The sequence below is a fragment of the Myotis daubentonii genome, chromosome 15 (genome assembly GCF_963259705.1).
Source record: "Myotis daubentonii chromosome 15, mMyoDau2.1, whole genome shotgun sequence".
NCBI lineage: Eukaryota > Metazoa > Chordata > Mammalia > Chiroptera > Vespertilionidae > Myotis > Myotis daubentonii.
The window spans coordinates 4,897,127-4,910,907 of NC_081854.1; the positions used below are offsets into that span (position 1 = coordinate 4,897,127).

At 45.5% G+C, this 13,781-nt stretch overlaps 2 protein-coding genes across 3 annotated transcripts in view; both read right to left on the reverse strand.

Moving 5' to 3' along the window:
* LOC132216119 (zinc finger protein 350-like) overlaps window positions 1–13,131 on the reverse strand; it is a 39,074-nt gene extending 25,943 nt beyond the window's left edge. Inside the window, exon 1 of the mRNA XM_059665214.1 lies at window positions 12,988–13,131. Coding sequence (XP_059521197.1) covers window positions 12,988–13,002 — 15 coding nt within the window. The 5' untranslated portion in view covers window positions 13,003–13,131. The remainder of the gene's footprint in view (window positions 1–12,987) is intronic.
* Window positions 8,629–13,370, reverse strand: LOC132216120 (zinc finger protein 350-like). Of its 2 annotated transcripts, none has more exons than XM_059665216.1 (4): window positions 13,130–13,165; window positions 12,331–12,493; window positions 11,963–12,058; window positions 8,629–10,475 (listed from the first exon to the last, which is right to left on the reverse strand). In XM_059665216.1, exons 2-4 carry the CDS (start codon window positions 12,470–12,472, stop codon window positions 9,232–9,234), a joined length of 1,482 nt encoding a protein of 493 aa, XP_059521199.1. In that variant the 5' UTR covers window positions 12,473–12,493; window positions 13,130–13,165; the 3' UTR covers window positions 8,629–9,231. The 2 variants fall into 2 exon arrangements, with proteins under 2 accessions (XP_059521199.1, XP_059521200.1); XM_059665217.1 differs by lacking the exon at window positions 13,130–13,165 and adding an exon at window positions 13,258–13,370 and having other exon boundaries at window positions 8,630–10,475.
* Between the last annotated feature and the right edge of the window lie 411 nt (window positions 13,371–13,781).

Sequence of the window (13,781 nt, forward strand, 5' to 3'; positions counted from 1 at the left end):
TCTCTCTCATCATTGATGTTTTTATGTCTCTCTCCCTCTGCCTTCCTCTCCGAAACCAATAAAAATACATTTTTTTTTTTAATGCTGAGAACATCATAACTATTAAAAAAATATGTTGGGGGTGAAGAGTCAGTTAGGGGAGGTTACTGGGAAAAGCACAGTAAAGAAGCTTAAGGCGGTGGTGCAGATATAAGTCCTGCTTCCTCCACTGATCCTTTAGGGGGGTTTGGTATAGTGAGGGAGACACCCTTACAGATGAAATTGCTCTGACAAATATAAATGGCCCTTTTAAGGGGTAACTTCTACTAGGTTTTCAGAGCTTCTCTCAGGGCTGCAGTTTCTTCAAGTCAACCAGCTGAAAATAACCAATACCCCATAGAGGCATGTTTTTAGGGTGGGAAATGCTCCCCTTCATACTCACGGAATTGGGTAAAACAGAAAATTGTCTCGGAGAAACGACTAACAGATTTTCACATATATAGCTGGCTAGAACTGCACTATGTACTTAAGCTCATTTCAAGGTAATTCAATCACTAATGATGGGAACTGGAACCACCACATTTGACTAAGATGGACCTGGACTTACTAATACACTGGCATATGGGTCACCTTGTCGCAGGGATGGAAACTAAAATACAAAGGAGTTTTTGTTAGGAGAGAAGAACGCACTAATGCATATCAGGCAAATAAGCAAGTGTCCTTGCTGTATATTCACCCATTCACTGCCACGCGTCCAAAACGGAAACCATACCCACATGCCAGGATATTTTGAATTTAACTAAAAAAATCAATTTGCAATGAATGTTATAAAAATAAATATATTCCTCACAATTCGGGTGTTGTTGAATATTTTCAGTTGAAAATTCTCACGAAAAATGATTTTAAAGTTGGTCATGGCTGCCACTTAGGGAAAACATTTTTTTTAATTCTTCCAAAAAAACATTTTTAATTATTTTTAAAATACACTTTATTGATTTTTACAGAGAGGAAGGGAGAGGGATAGAGAGTTAGAAACATTGATGAGAGAATCATCAATCAGCTGCCTCCTGCACATCTCCCACTGGAGATTGAGCCTGCAACGAAGTACACGCCCTTGGCCGGAATCGAACCCGGGACCTTCAGTCTGCAGGTCGATGCTCTATTCACTGAGCCAAACGGGTTAGGGCCATTGTTAATTATTTAAAAAAATAATTACATTAAAAAATAATGAAGAATGCACACCATGTTTACCATTTTAGGCGTGAAATTCATGATAACACAAACAAATCTCAAGTGTCTCAGTGTTTCTCGAGCATCTGAGTGGCAGCCCTATATATCGATACTGGAATTTCTTCCATATATGCTGGGATATTTACGAATTTAAGTTACCATAATTTTCTTTACAAACCCAGAGATGTCACTAACAGTCTGATTTTAAAATTTGGCAATCAGAGTTGATATGCGAGGTTTGCGATTATAGATGTGAGAGGGGGCGGGGAGGAGGAGGAGGTGTGGTGGGGAAGGTCTGCCACTGGCATCTATAGATGCTTATGGCATACAATGAGTTAAGAGGTGATGCCCTAACCCAGTGATGGCGAACCTTTTGAGCTCCGCGTGTCAGCATTTTGAAAAATCCTAACTTAACGCTGGTGCTGTGTCACATATAGAAATTTTTTTATATTTGCAACCATAGTAAAACACAGACTTATATTTTTGATATTTATTTTATATATTTAAATGCCATTTAACAAAGAAAAATCAACCAAAAAAATGAGTTCGCCATCACTGCCCTAACCCGTGGTCGGCAAACGGCAGTTGGCGAGCCACATGCAGCTTTTTGGCCCCTTGAGTGTGGCTCTTCCTAAGCCTTAGGAGTACCCTAACTTAATAACAATGTACCTAACTTAATAACAATGTACCTACCTATTAGTTTAAAAAATTTGGCTCTCAAAAGAAATTTCAATTGTTGTACTGTTGATATTTGGCTCTGTTGACTAATGAGTTTGCGGACCACTGCCCTAACCGGTTTGGCTCAGTGGATAGAGCATAGGCCTGAGGACTGAAGGGTCCCCAGTTCAATTCTGGTCAAGGGCACGTACCTTAGTTGCGGGCACATCCCCAGTAGGGGGTGTGCAGGGGGCAGCTGATCGATGTTTCTAACTCTCTCTCTCCCTTCCCCCCTGTAAAAAAACTCAATAAAATATATTTCTTAAAAAAGAGGTGAATGTAGGGGTTGGCAAATATTTACTGAAAGAGACAGATGAATATTTTCCAATTTGCAGACCCAAATGTCTGTGTCACAATGACCCATTCTGCCTTGGCAGGGCAAAAGGTTCCACAGAGGATACATGACAAACGGGCCGGGTGTTGCTGGTTTAGTCCCTGGGTCTCTAGTTAGTCAACTAATGGACTAAAGGTTAAAAAAACCGAAGGGCCCTAATCGGTTTGGCTCAGTGGATAGAGCGTTGGCCTGTGGACTGAAGGGTCCTGGGTTCGATTCCGGTCAGGGGCATGTACCTTGGTTGCGGGCACCTCCCCGGTGGGGGGTGTGCAGGAGGCGGCTGATCGATGTTTCTCTCTCATCAATGTTTCTAGCTCTCTGTTCCTCTCCCTTCCTCTCTGTAAAAAATCAATAAAATATATTTTAAAAAAATAATAAAAAAAATAAAAAAACAGAAGGACTGGGAATAGTACTCTGGGCCCCAAGGCCTTTGGTCCCAACAGCAGCCAAGGTCTTAACCTTAATTAAACAAACATCAGAACTTCACCCTTACAAGCTCCGGGGGACCAGAGAAGAGACACTGATCCCACATTCTTCTTCTTTTTTTTTTTTTTTGAATTCGAACTTGCTTTTAAGTGACGAAGACGTGCACTTGGGGGTGGGTGGATGGGAGTTCTCATTTGTTTTGAAATCCTAAATTAATGAGCATGATATTCTGTTACTGCTGGCACTGGCTTTACCCCAAGTGGCCAAGAGGCACTGTCTGACTCTCTACTCTTAAATCCCCTAACCCCCATCCTTTGCCTTTCCATTGACTTGGGACAGCCCTTGTAGACCTGCCCATCACAGTGGGAAGGGGGCGATCACAGTGCATGGGGTTCAAGCTCACATTGGGAGGAGCAAAGGGGAGCACCGTCCAAGTGAATCAGGTGCTTCCCTCTGCTCAAGTCCAATTGTTCGCCACGGCAGTGCGCCCCCAAGCGGGCGAACCCAGGAGGTAGTGACGGGGTAGAGGTGGCCTTTCTGGCCCGCATTTACCTGCGCTGTCTGAAGCCTTCTGACCCATCAGGACCCAAAACTGTCTGATCACATGACTGGGCTGCCTGCGGTCTTCGGGCTGGGAGAGCCTGGCTGGCCTCCTGAGGATGGATTTCTCTGGTTCCTCCTGGGGCCGGCGCTGCGCAGGACCCGCTCCTGGGCTGTGCGCACTGTGCCTCCCGCTGTGCCCGGGACGAGATGGGAAGGGCTGGCCAGCTGGCGGAGTGGGGGCTGCGGACCTCACCGTTGCTGGTTGGGCCTCTTGAGGATGCGGATCTGTGTGTGGGGGCGGGCGGGGGGGGGCGGGGGAGAGAAGGGGACGGTGGGGAGGCTCTGGTCCTGCATCACAATGGGCACTTTGGGAGATCTGCATTCCTGCCCGGCTTCTGCCGCCGCCTCCCAGCTCTCCGAGACCTCCTTCCTCATCTTCCATCTTTCGCGCCGCTTCCCCTCCTCCCCACTCTTCCTTCTTAACCAAATCCGTGTCCGGACCCCCCTCGCTGACCTCAACATCCCTGACCCGCCTATCAAACCCCAACCGGAACCTGACACCGCCATCTCCCTAAACGCCTCCTGCACTTCTTGCAAGCGGGGTGACCTGCCGCACCCCATCGGTGACAGTCCGGACAAGGGCGTCACCTCTACAGACTCTTCACCCGGGCACCGACCCCGCGGGCACCCTGACCACAGACAGAGATGCCTCTGCTGCCCTTCAAATACCTCCGTTCCCGTTCCTACACGGGTCCCCTTAGCAACCTCGTCCGGGGTGCTCCCGCCCTCCCCCTCCGACCCCGTGATGAGTCCATGCACACACGTCACCTGTGCGCAACCAAACTCCAACTGTGACGCAAACACTTCCGAGGACAAAGGCACACACTCACCCGAGTTTTCCCTCAAACCCACCAGGGCAGCACACACTGGGGGGTTTTCGCAAAAACGCTTCAAAACGCTTCAGCTTCTGCACTATTACGGCTCCCTCTACGGTGGCCGAGGAGGAGCTCCGGCTTTTGAAGAAAGGCAGCAAACCCTTCTCGGTGGCAGGAGGTCCGCGCCCCCCCAGCGACGGCCCACGGGGGCCGCCATGTGGGGACACCTGCTCACCGTACAGATGTCACAGCTGCGACTTCGAGGCACGGACTAGCCAGGGATGGCGGGCAGGTGAGAAGCTGCTGAAATGATCTCCTTTACGGGCACTTGGACTCTTAAAAAACCGGTACATTTTGAGAGCTTCGTGATGCCAACACGGTGCGAGCTCAGTTGCTTTCAGCGGGCTGGGCAGAGAAGTGTATTCTCCTCCTTACATAGAATTAAACACAAAAAACCTTTCCAAAGGATCAACTAGGATTCTAGGTGGCAGCAGAGCAGCACAGCACAGGAGGCGCTCCTAGAAAGGGACAGCATTACACACCTGTTCAAGGGACACTCAGAGATAGCTCTAGCCAGAAAATAGTTTTTTGGTGTTTTTTTAAATATTTTATTGATTTTTTACAGAGAGGAAGGGAGAGGGATAGAGTTAGAAACATCGATCAGCTGCCTCCCGCACACTCCCCACTGGGGATGTGCCCGCAACCAAGGTACATGCCCATGGAATCGAACCTGGGACCTTTCAGTCCGCAGGCCTACGCTCTATCCACTGAGCCAAACCAGTCAGAGCCAGAAAATAGTTTTTTTTTTAATAACAGAAAGAATTTGTCCCAGCTGGCATGGCTCAGTGGTTGAGCATCAATCTATGAACCAAGAGGTTGTGGGTTCGATTCCCAGTCAGGGCACATGCCCAGGTTGCGGCTTGATCCCCAGTGGAGGGTGTGCAGGAGGCAGCCAATCAATGACTCTCTCCCTCTCACTTCCTCCCTAAAATCAATAAAAATATATTTAAAAAATAACAGAAAGAATTTCAGAAGCTAGTACAGTGTGAGGCTGGGCGTCACCAACTGGTAAAGAGGAACTCTGGGAGAAGGCTACTAGTAAATTGTCACGGGGTGGTGGGGGGGGGGGGGTGTGGGCGGCGTGAGGGAAGGACTCAAATAGGCCACTAAAGTGAGGGCAGTAAAAGTCTGGAATCAATGGCAAGGGCAAACGGGAATCCATCCCATTACGAGGTCTACTGCAAGGGTGGTGATTGGGCTGTAATCCAGGATTTAGGGCAAGGAATGTCAGACTGAGGTGTGCACGAGGCCGCTGTTAAAACGCCATAGTCCCCAGGCTGAGCACCACCTGGGAAGTCAAACTCCTCAAGCCAAGTAGCTGAAGTTGTTTTATCACAACAAAGGCCCGGTTTGTTCCATGAGAATGTTGTATAATTATTATCATTTTTTTGTTAATCCTCACCCAAGGATATTTTTCCGTTGATTTTCTTAGGGAGAGTGTAAGAGAGAGGGAAAGATGAAGAGAAACACTTATGTGAGAGTATGTATTTATTTCTTCAGTTAAAGCCTTCAGTTCAGAAATACATACTAAGTTTGGACCAGGGGATTTGTAATTACTTAAAAAAAAGAGAGAGAGAAAAAAACATAATGTTTACTCACATTTAATATCATTTCACACTTTCCAAATCCTACAAATTTTAAAGTATAAATACTACATAGTTATGCTTTAAGTTGCTACACACTGTACAAATAAAAGTTATGTTTTTAGGTACCCAAACTTATTTGAAACTTCTCAAAAAAATTTCTCCCCATGTTTTTAAAACCCTTCTTATCTAGTCAAAGAGAATACAATTTATCCTTCTCTATTATTCTTGCCAAAATGAAAAGATAAACCTTTATTTTTGCTGATTATAAGTTATACATGCTTCTTAAAAATTAAACAGTACATAAGAAAGGTTACCTGTTATCTAACCTCTAGGAAATTTAGCAATTAACACTTTAGAGTGTATTTCTCAAAACTTTTTTGATGCATCTATAAGCGTATGCAATTTCCCTTTAACTTCTATTAAACCATCTTTTACCACACAGAAGTTACAATTTGTGTAATGTTTCTGGTTTTGTGTCACACTTAGAAAGGCCTTCCCTAACAAAATATAGAAAATCCTTCTATTAAATTTTTGCTTTTTCCCCCAGTTAGAATTTTTATATTAAAAAAAATCAATAGTCCTGGATCCCATATCGGTACTGGAGTTTCTGGTTTAGGGGGTGTGAGATGTACCTGGGAAATTTGCACTCATTTAAGTTTTTGAGGCAGGAAGCCTGTCAATCATTAGAAGTAGCCCTGTGCTGGATTTACTGGGGATCATTCTGTAAGTTATTCACATGCCTAATCACTATGTTGTACACCTGAACCTAATGTAATGCTGTATGTCAACTGTAATTAGAAATTTTAAAAAATTAAATATTAAAGAAAAAAACTGCCCTGGAATGTTCTCTTGATACAAACATTATGATGGGTGACTCCCCTCAGTCCCTCAGTCGTGGTTCAAAATATATCCAGAAAAGCCTAACAGGCCAGGGCAAGAATACCCGTCTCCCCACCACCCATTACAACTATACATTATTGTAAATCACTATCTATTACTGTGCATTCTTCTTCCTCATAGGACTTATCACCTGCTGAGACTGCACAATCCATTTACTGTCTCTCTCCCGCCCGCCATTATAAGGTCCATAAAAGCTGTTCCTTTGCCTGCTTTGCTCACTGATGTCACTTCAGTGGGTACTACAGTGCCTGGCACAATGTTTCGTGCCTGAAAATATACCTGAAGGAGTAAAATTACCCCAAACCCAGCATTTGAGATTGAATCCTGAAAGAGCCACCACATGGCAGAGCGAATTTCCACTTTTTTTTCCCAAAAGCCAAACTGTTTATGACTTTATGACTTGGATAGGTGGAAAAGTATGGGACAGTTAGGAGATTAAGGGAAAGTGCTCTGGAGAGCGAGAGAACCAGAGTCCCTCTCCCAAGAGAGAGGGAAAAGGAAGAGAAAGCACATGTCTCAATTCAGCAGGAAACAGTGGAGCTGGAAGCTTTGAAATGGTAGCAGCTCTAAGAATGATTGCAGCCCTGACCGGTTTGACTCAGTGGATAGAGCGTCGGCCTGCGGACTGAAGGGTCCCAGGTTCGATTCCGGTCAGAGGCATGTGCCTTGGTTGTGGGCACATGCCCAGTGGGGGGTGTGCAGGAGGCAGCAGATCGATGTTTCTAACTCTCGATCCCTCTCCCTTCCTCTCTGTAAAAAAAAAAATCAATAAAATATATATTTTAAAAAAAAAAAAGAATGATTGCAAAAGCTTTGCTTGACAACATCTCCTAAGGATCTCACATTCCATCTCCCACATTCTCTATTCTTAGAGACTAAGATTCCTGTCATCCTCTTCGCTCTATTTATTCTGAACAACTTTTTCTTTCCTGCTCTGCCCAGTTTATATTCAATTAAAGTTTCTAATCACACATGACTGCCCGGGACTGCCCAGCCACCCTATGTGGCTTAGTGGTTGAGCACAGACCTATGAACCCAGTTATGGCATGTGCCTGGATTCAGGTGGGAGGCCTGCAGGGGGCAACGATCAATTATTCTCTCTCATTAGTGATGTTTCCATCCTTCTCTCCCTTTCCCTGAAGATAAGATATAATTTGTAGGGAGACAACTGTTCTTTATTTTTATTTATTCCAGAGAGGAAGGGATAGGGAGAGAGAAACATCAATGATGAGTGAGAATCATACAGATAGAAACATCAATGATCTGCTGCCTCCTGCATGCCCCCACTGGCGATCAAGCCTGCAACCTGAACCAGGAATCAAACTGTGACCTCCTGGTTCATAGGTTGATGCTCAACCATTGAGCCACCCAGCCTGGGTGAGACACATGTTTTTTACAGTTCTTTACAATCGCCTTCCAATAGCTCATCCCTGTGACAAAAATCTGATTAGTAATTTTAATATAACCAGTCACTTTCCAAATCAACATACAACTAGTTTTTACTTTTCTGTGCTGGGAAATATAGAATCATTTCAAGCAGTGCTCTCTAGTATAACTCTCTGGCATAATGCAAATTAAGACAGATTTCTCTGAGTAACCATATTGTTAGCCACAAAGTTTTGTTCATTGTGCTGTCACACAGATATGGCTATTGAGCACCTGCAATGTGGTTTAGGCAGGGTCGGCAACCGTTAGTTTAGGTCACCCTTGAAACAGTTTTTTTGTGTGTTTTTTTTATAATATATTTTATTGATTTTTTACAGAGAGGAAGGGAGAGAGATAGAGAGCCAGAAACATCAATGAGAGAGAAACATCGATCAGCTGCCTCCTGCACATCCCCCACTGGGGAAATGCCCGCAACCCAGGTACATGCCCTTGACCGGAATCGAACCTGGGACCCTTCAGTCCGCAGGCCGACGCTCTATCCACTGAGCCAAACCAGTTTCGGCTGAAACAGTTTTTATGTTTTGTAAAGATGCAAAATTTAGTCGCCAATGGGAACCAATGGAAGATCAGGGGGTGTGAGGGCAACCAAGGCTAGAGGCTCCAAGGAGGTGGGAGCAACCAGGAGAGCAACATATTGGCAGAGGGGCATCCTCAGGCCTGAGGCAGTGCTAGCGCCAGCCTGGATCCTGAGATGCTGACAGTGGCAACTATGACTCACCCACCCTCGACTCCCTCCTAAGTGACAGCCAACTCTTCTTTCATATCGGGGGCTCAGCTTAAGCTGCTTCCCATGAGTGAGCAGATCTGGGAGCTGCAGACCATCATCTGGACAAGACAGCCAATAGAGGGACCTTTGTGTTTTCTGCACATCACTTGACCAGACTTGGCGTGGAAGAGATTGGATCAGCTGCCCTATAGAGAAGGCATGGTGACCACTCCTTCAGGATACAAGGATGGAGTGAGATTTGAGAAGGGAAATTGTGGCCTCAGCATGAGTATCAATTCATATATTTAACAGCAGGAGACTCTCACAACTTCCCAGTTTCAGCATTTATACGATTTCTCTCAGGATATACTTTTCAACAATAATCTGAACTGGAATTTTTTGATCAAATCTTTGCACACAGAAAGTCTCCTATTGGTTTCCTGTGACATAAAGTAACACGTAATTGATCACTGATGGTGAGACCACACTCACTGCATTCAGAAGGTTGCTGTCGTGTGCAAGTCCTCCTGAGGGCGCACCTCTGGCCGCAGGCTGGGCCACGATGACTACATTCCTGTTTGCTAGAGGCCCACTCATGTTTAATACTGTCTGAGGGACCACAGTAGGCACCTGCATAGTCACTGTATTAATAAGGTTTATCTCCTGAAGGACAACACTGGTCTGTGATGAGCTGGGACTCTCTGAGCCAGGACATGTCGCCTTGACTGAACTATCATGTTTTCTTCTTAGGTGTCTTTTCTCATGTCTCACAAGGGTCGGCATGTAGGCAAAAGCTTGCCCACACGTGCTGCAGGAATAGGGTCTCTCTCCAGTGTGAATTCTTTGATGTTTAATGAGACCAAAGGACCGGGCAAAGAATTTCCCACACTCATTGCACACAAAGGGCGTCTTTCCTGTGTGAAACCTCTGATGTGCTATGAGATCGCCCTTCTGGATGAAGCCTTTTCCACATTCGTGGCATACATAAGGCTTCTCCCCCGTGTGAATTCGCCTGTGTACAGTGAGATTGCTCTTATTCACGAAGCCTTTTCCACATTCGTCGCATATACACGGCTTTGGCCCTCTGTGAATTCGCCTGTGTACAATGAGGTCGCGATTCTGGAGGAAGCCTTTTCCACAGTTACTGCATATGAAGAAGGGTTTCTCTCTTGCGTGTGTTCTCTGCTGTTCAGTGAGCATGAAGATTGTGAACGCTTTCCCATATTCACTACACTGACGTGGCTTCTCACCTGTATGAATGATGTGATGATCAGTGAGACAAATCCTCTTTTTGAAGGCTTTCCCACCGTCACCCATTACGTGAGCCTTCTCTCTTTTCAGAGGTTTGATGGGTTGCGACTTAGTGCTGTTGAGTTTTTGGCTTTCCTGAAATTTCACTTCAGCCTGAAATTTTTCACTGTTGGCTTGGAGAAAGGATTTTCCAACTTCAGTAAGCTCAATAGGCAAGGTGATTTCATAGTTTCTTCTCTGGTTGAGTAAAGATAAATCTGATTTTATACTTTTTTTAAGTACATTAAACAAATGGTTTTGTGGTAACAGAGCATGGTTTATGCTCTGATGGACAGTATTTTCACATGTGTTACATTTATGCCATTGTTCTAGGCTTTCATTTTGTAAGTGTTTTGGCAGATGATCATCACGTTTCCAAATTTCTAGGAGAGAACAAAACAATGAGTTCATCCAACATCTGAATTGGAAGAAAGGTAATGAAAAATTATCCTGATACATTCAGCCCAGCTGGCTTGGCTAAGTGGTTGAGCTTCGACCTTTGAACCAGGAGGTTATGATTTGATTCCCAGTGAGGGCTCAATCCCCAGTAGGTGGCATTTTGGAGGCAGCCAATCAGTGATTCTCTCTCATCATTGATGTTTATATCTCTCCCTCTGGTTTCCTCTCTGAAATCAATAAAAGTATATTTGTTACAAAATTCCACGTTTAATGTTCTTTGGAAAACACAATAATATAAAGAGAAAGGTTAAAGTTGAGTGTAAAAATAGGTTCCATAATTCACCATGATGAAATACAGATCTGTCTACTTCCTAAGGTCATGATAAACATGCAGACTGTAAAATATAGGCAATTTATGATATCAGCAGACACACAGAAACCAAATTGGAGAGGGACAGACTCACTCCTTCCCCATTCCTCACTGCTGACTACTGTGTGCCAACACGGTCCTAGGTTGGGGACACACAAACACAGTCCGCATGTACAGGGGCCTACACTACAGTTTGGTGAAGCCACTTAAAGGGCAAAGAAACGTGCAAAAACAGCTACAGGTTGTGAAAACAGGTGGGAAGGCACAGTGGATATGGAGAGAAGTGGAAAACAAGTTACATTTTAGAAGAAGCCAGGACTGGCTGTGGGCCCATTAGTGTGGTGGACATGGCAGGAGTAAGGTGATAACACAACAGAAAGCTCCTAGCACCTGTGACTAACAACCTCCAGAAAAGAACTCAAATCCTTCCGCACATCTCATCTCTATTAACGTAAATGAGAACTCCACTCTTCCCTGTAACCAGAACAAAACTTCTCAGCATCACCCTTCATCTGGTACTCTCGTTCACACACAGCATCTACCTCTGTGATAAATCTCACCTGTCCTCCCCTATGAATGTGCCCAGAAGTGGACTAACACCCCTTCCACACATGGAAGCCAGTCCCTCTTTCAGACTACAGCAGTAGCCTTCTGCCTGCTTTTCCTGTTCCTCCCCTGCCAGCGACCATCTGTTTTCCATCCAGGAGCCAAAGTGATCTTTCCACATAAATTATATCACAACTAGAGGCCCAGTGCATGAAATTTGTAAACATATAGGGTCCCTATACCTGGCCGGCGATCAAGGCCGATTGGGGCCTTCTGGCTGCCAGCCGGGGCCTCTCTTCCCTGGCTGCTGGCCAAGGCATTCCTTTGTTCTGCACCGCCCCCTGGTGCAGATAAAGAGGGATCAAATCCCAGGAGAGATTAAGGGATCTATTTTTCTCTCAACTCCTACAAACAGAAAGGGGTCTACCCTCTCTCACTGACAAGGACATACACTGAGGCACTGCTCACCTATCCTCAAATCCCTTCACCTCTGAGCCCCTTCTCTGAGCGACTAAAGCGTGATTTCCACAGCCCCCTGTGCTGGTTCTCACTCACCTGAACGGGCCCCACAGAGGAGTTCACCTGCCACTGTCCATGGTGCTTCTCCGTGATCTAACCTGGAAAGTATGTCAGGTTTGCTGGCCTCACAACCTGTTCATGGGGAATGATAGAAGCCTTAGACACACTGAATAGGACTTGGGGTCTGTGAAGACCACAGAATATAATAAAGACAAAACAATTTCCACACTTAGACAGTAAAGGTATTCTCTCAGGAGAAGAGAGAATATTCCTCTGGTGCCAGACAGAATACTTAAGATTCATCTACCACTTCAGAAAACCAGACCTGCCAGAGCTTTCAGAAACTGAGAATGGAAAGGCCACGGACTGAGGACCATCGGACTGACACACGGGAGCTTCCTCACCCACGGACACCAGGTGGCTGTAGGTCTCCAACATCACGTCCATGTACAGGTCCTTCTGCTCAGGGTCCAGGAGCTGCCACTCCTCCCAGGTGAAGTCCACGGCCACATCGTGAAATGTCAGGGGTTCCTGTAGCAACTCCATGCTGTGTAACGGCGTGACGTCCTTTAGATGATATAGAAGAAATGTTAGTTTTTCTGCTCATTTCCACTTTAGAAGGTGCAACTATATAGCGAGTGGGATTTTAATTTAGTATACAATTCAGTGATCACATGCCTAGTAAAATGCACGGTGGGACAAAAGTAGGTTTACAGAAATAAGACAATAATAAACAATACCGGAATTAACTCTGTATCAGGTATACACAACTGTAAATCTACTTTTGCCCCATCCTATATTTTGAAATTGAGCATTCAGTCATCCATGCTTTCATCCAGTCAGAAGTTTTTATAATGTGACCAAGCACAATTGTTCGTTACACTAGAAACCCCACATTCATATATTTGAAAGACAAAAGAGATACACACACACACACACACACATATACACTTTTCAGATTAACAGAGGTGGTTTTTATAGGTTTCCACAAATTCTTTTTTTTTTTTTTTTTTGACAAATTCTTTAATGAAGAATGGAAAGGATTAAACAAACCCAATCACCTGAGCCTGGAGCATTTCCTTCTGTTCTCTGAAAAGAGCTGGCAAGGGCGAGGCCCTGCCTTGGTGTGTTCGGGGTCTGCTCTGTATTTCTGTAGAGAAATCCGTCTGCAGTCAGGGGTGTCACAGAAATGCTGATACCCACCCTGGAGCCTCCTCCTGCTTCACATGGTTCTATTGCTCCTGGGGAGTCAGGCCTGTGGACGGAGGAGAGAATCCCACGGGTGGTGCGTTTCCTCTGGGCCCCGACGCTACGCTGCTCTGAGCACTCACCTCACACAAGGCCACAGGATCGCTGGTGTCCCTTCAAATGGTGCCGGGAAGTAGGAATTCTTCTGGCCAGGAGAGCCTTAGGTCCCACCTGTGTGGCGGCACTCCTCTATCCTGTGGAGGTAAGTGGGGTGCGTGTCACAGGAGACCTGGGAGATGACATCCATGCCCGCACCAGGCCTAGGAGCGGGTGAGCATCAGGAAAATCACTAACACAGAGCAGAGCATGTGGACGGAGAGGGTGTGGGCACTGTTTCCCTTCAAAGCTTGTGTGCTCAGGTGCCTCTTCAAACGTTTCTGCACATTTCAGGCGGAAACCCAGTGCACTGGGCAAGCCCTCAGCTCTGTCTCATAAGCAAAAATGTTAATATTTTAGGAGGTTTTTTGTTTTGTTTGTTTGTTTTTAATATATTTTATTGATTTTTTACAGAGAGGAAGGGAGAGGGATAAAGGGTTAGAAACATCGATCAGCTGCCTCCTGTACACCCCCCAGTGGGGATGTGCCCGCAACCAAGGTACATGCCCTT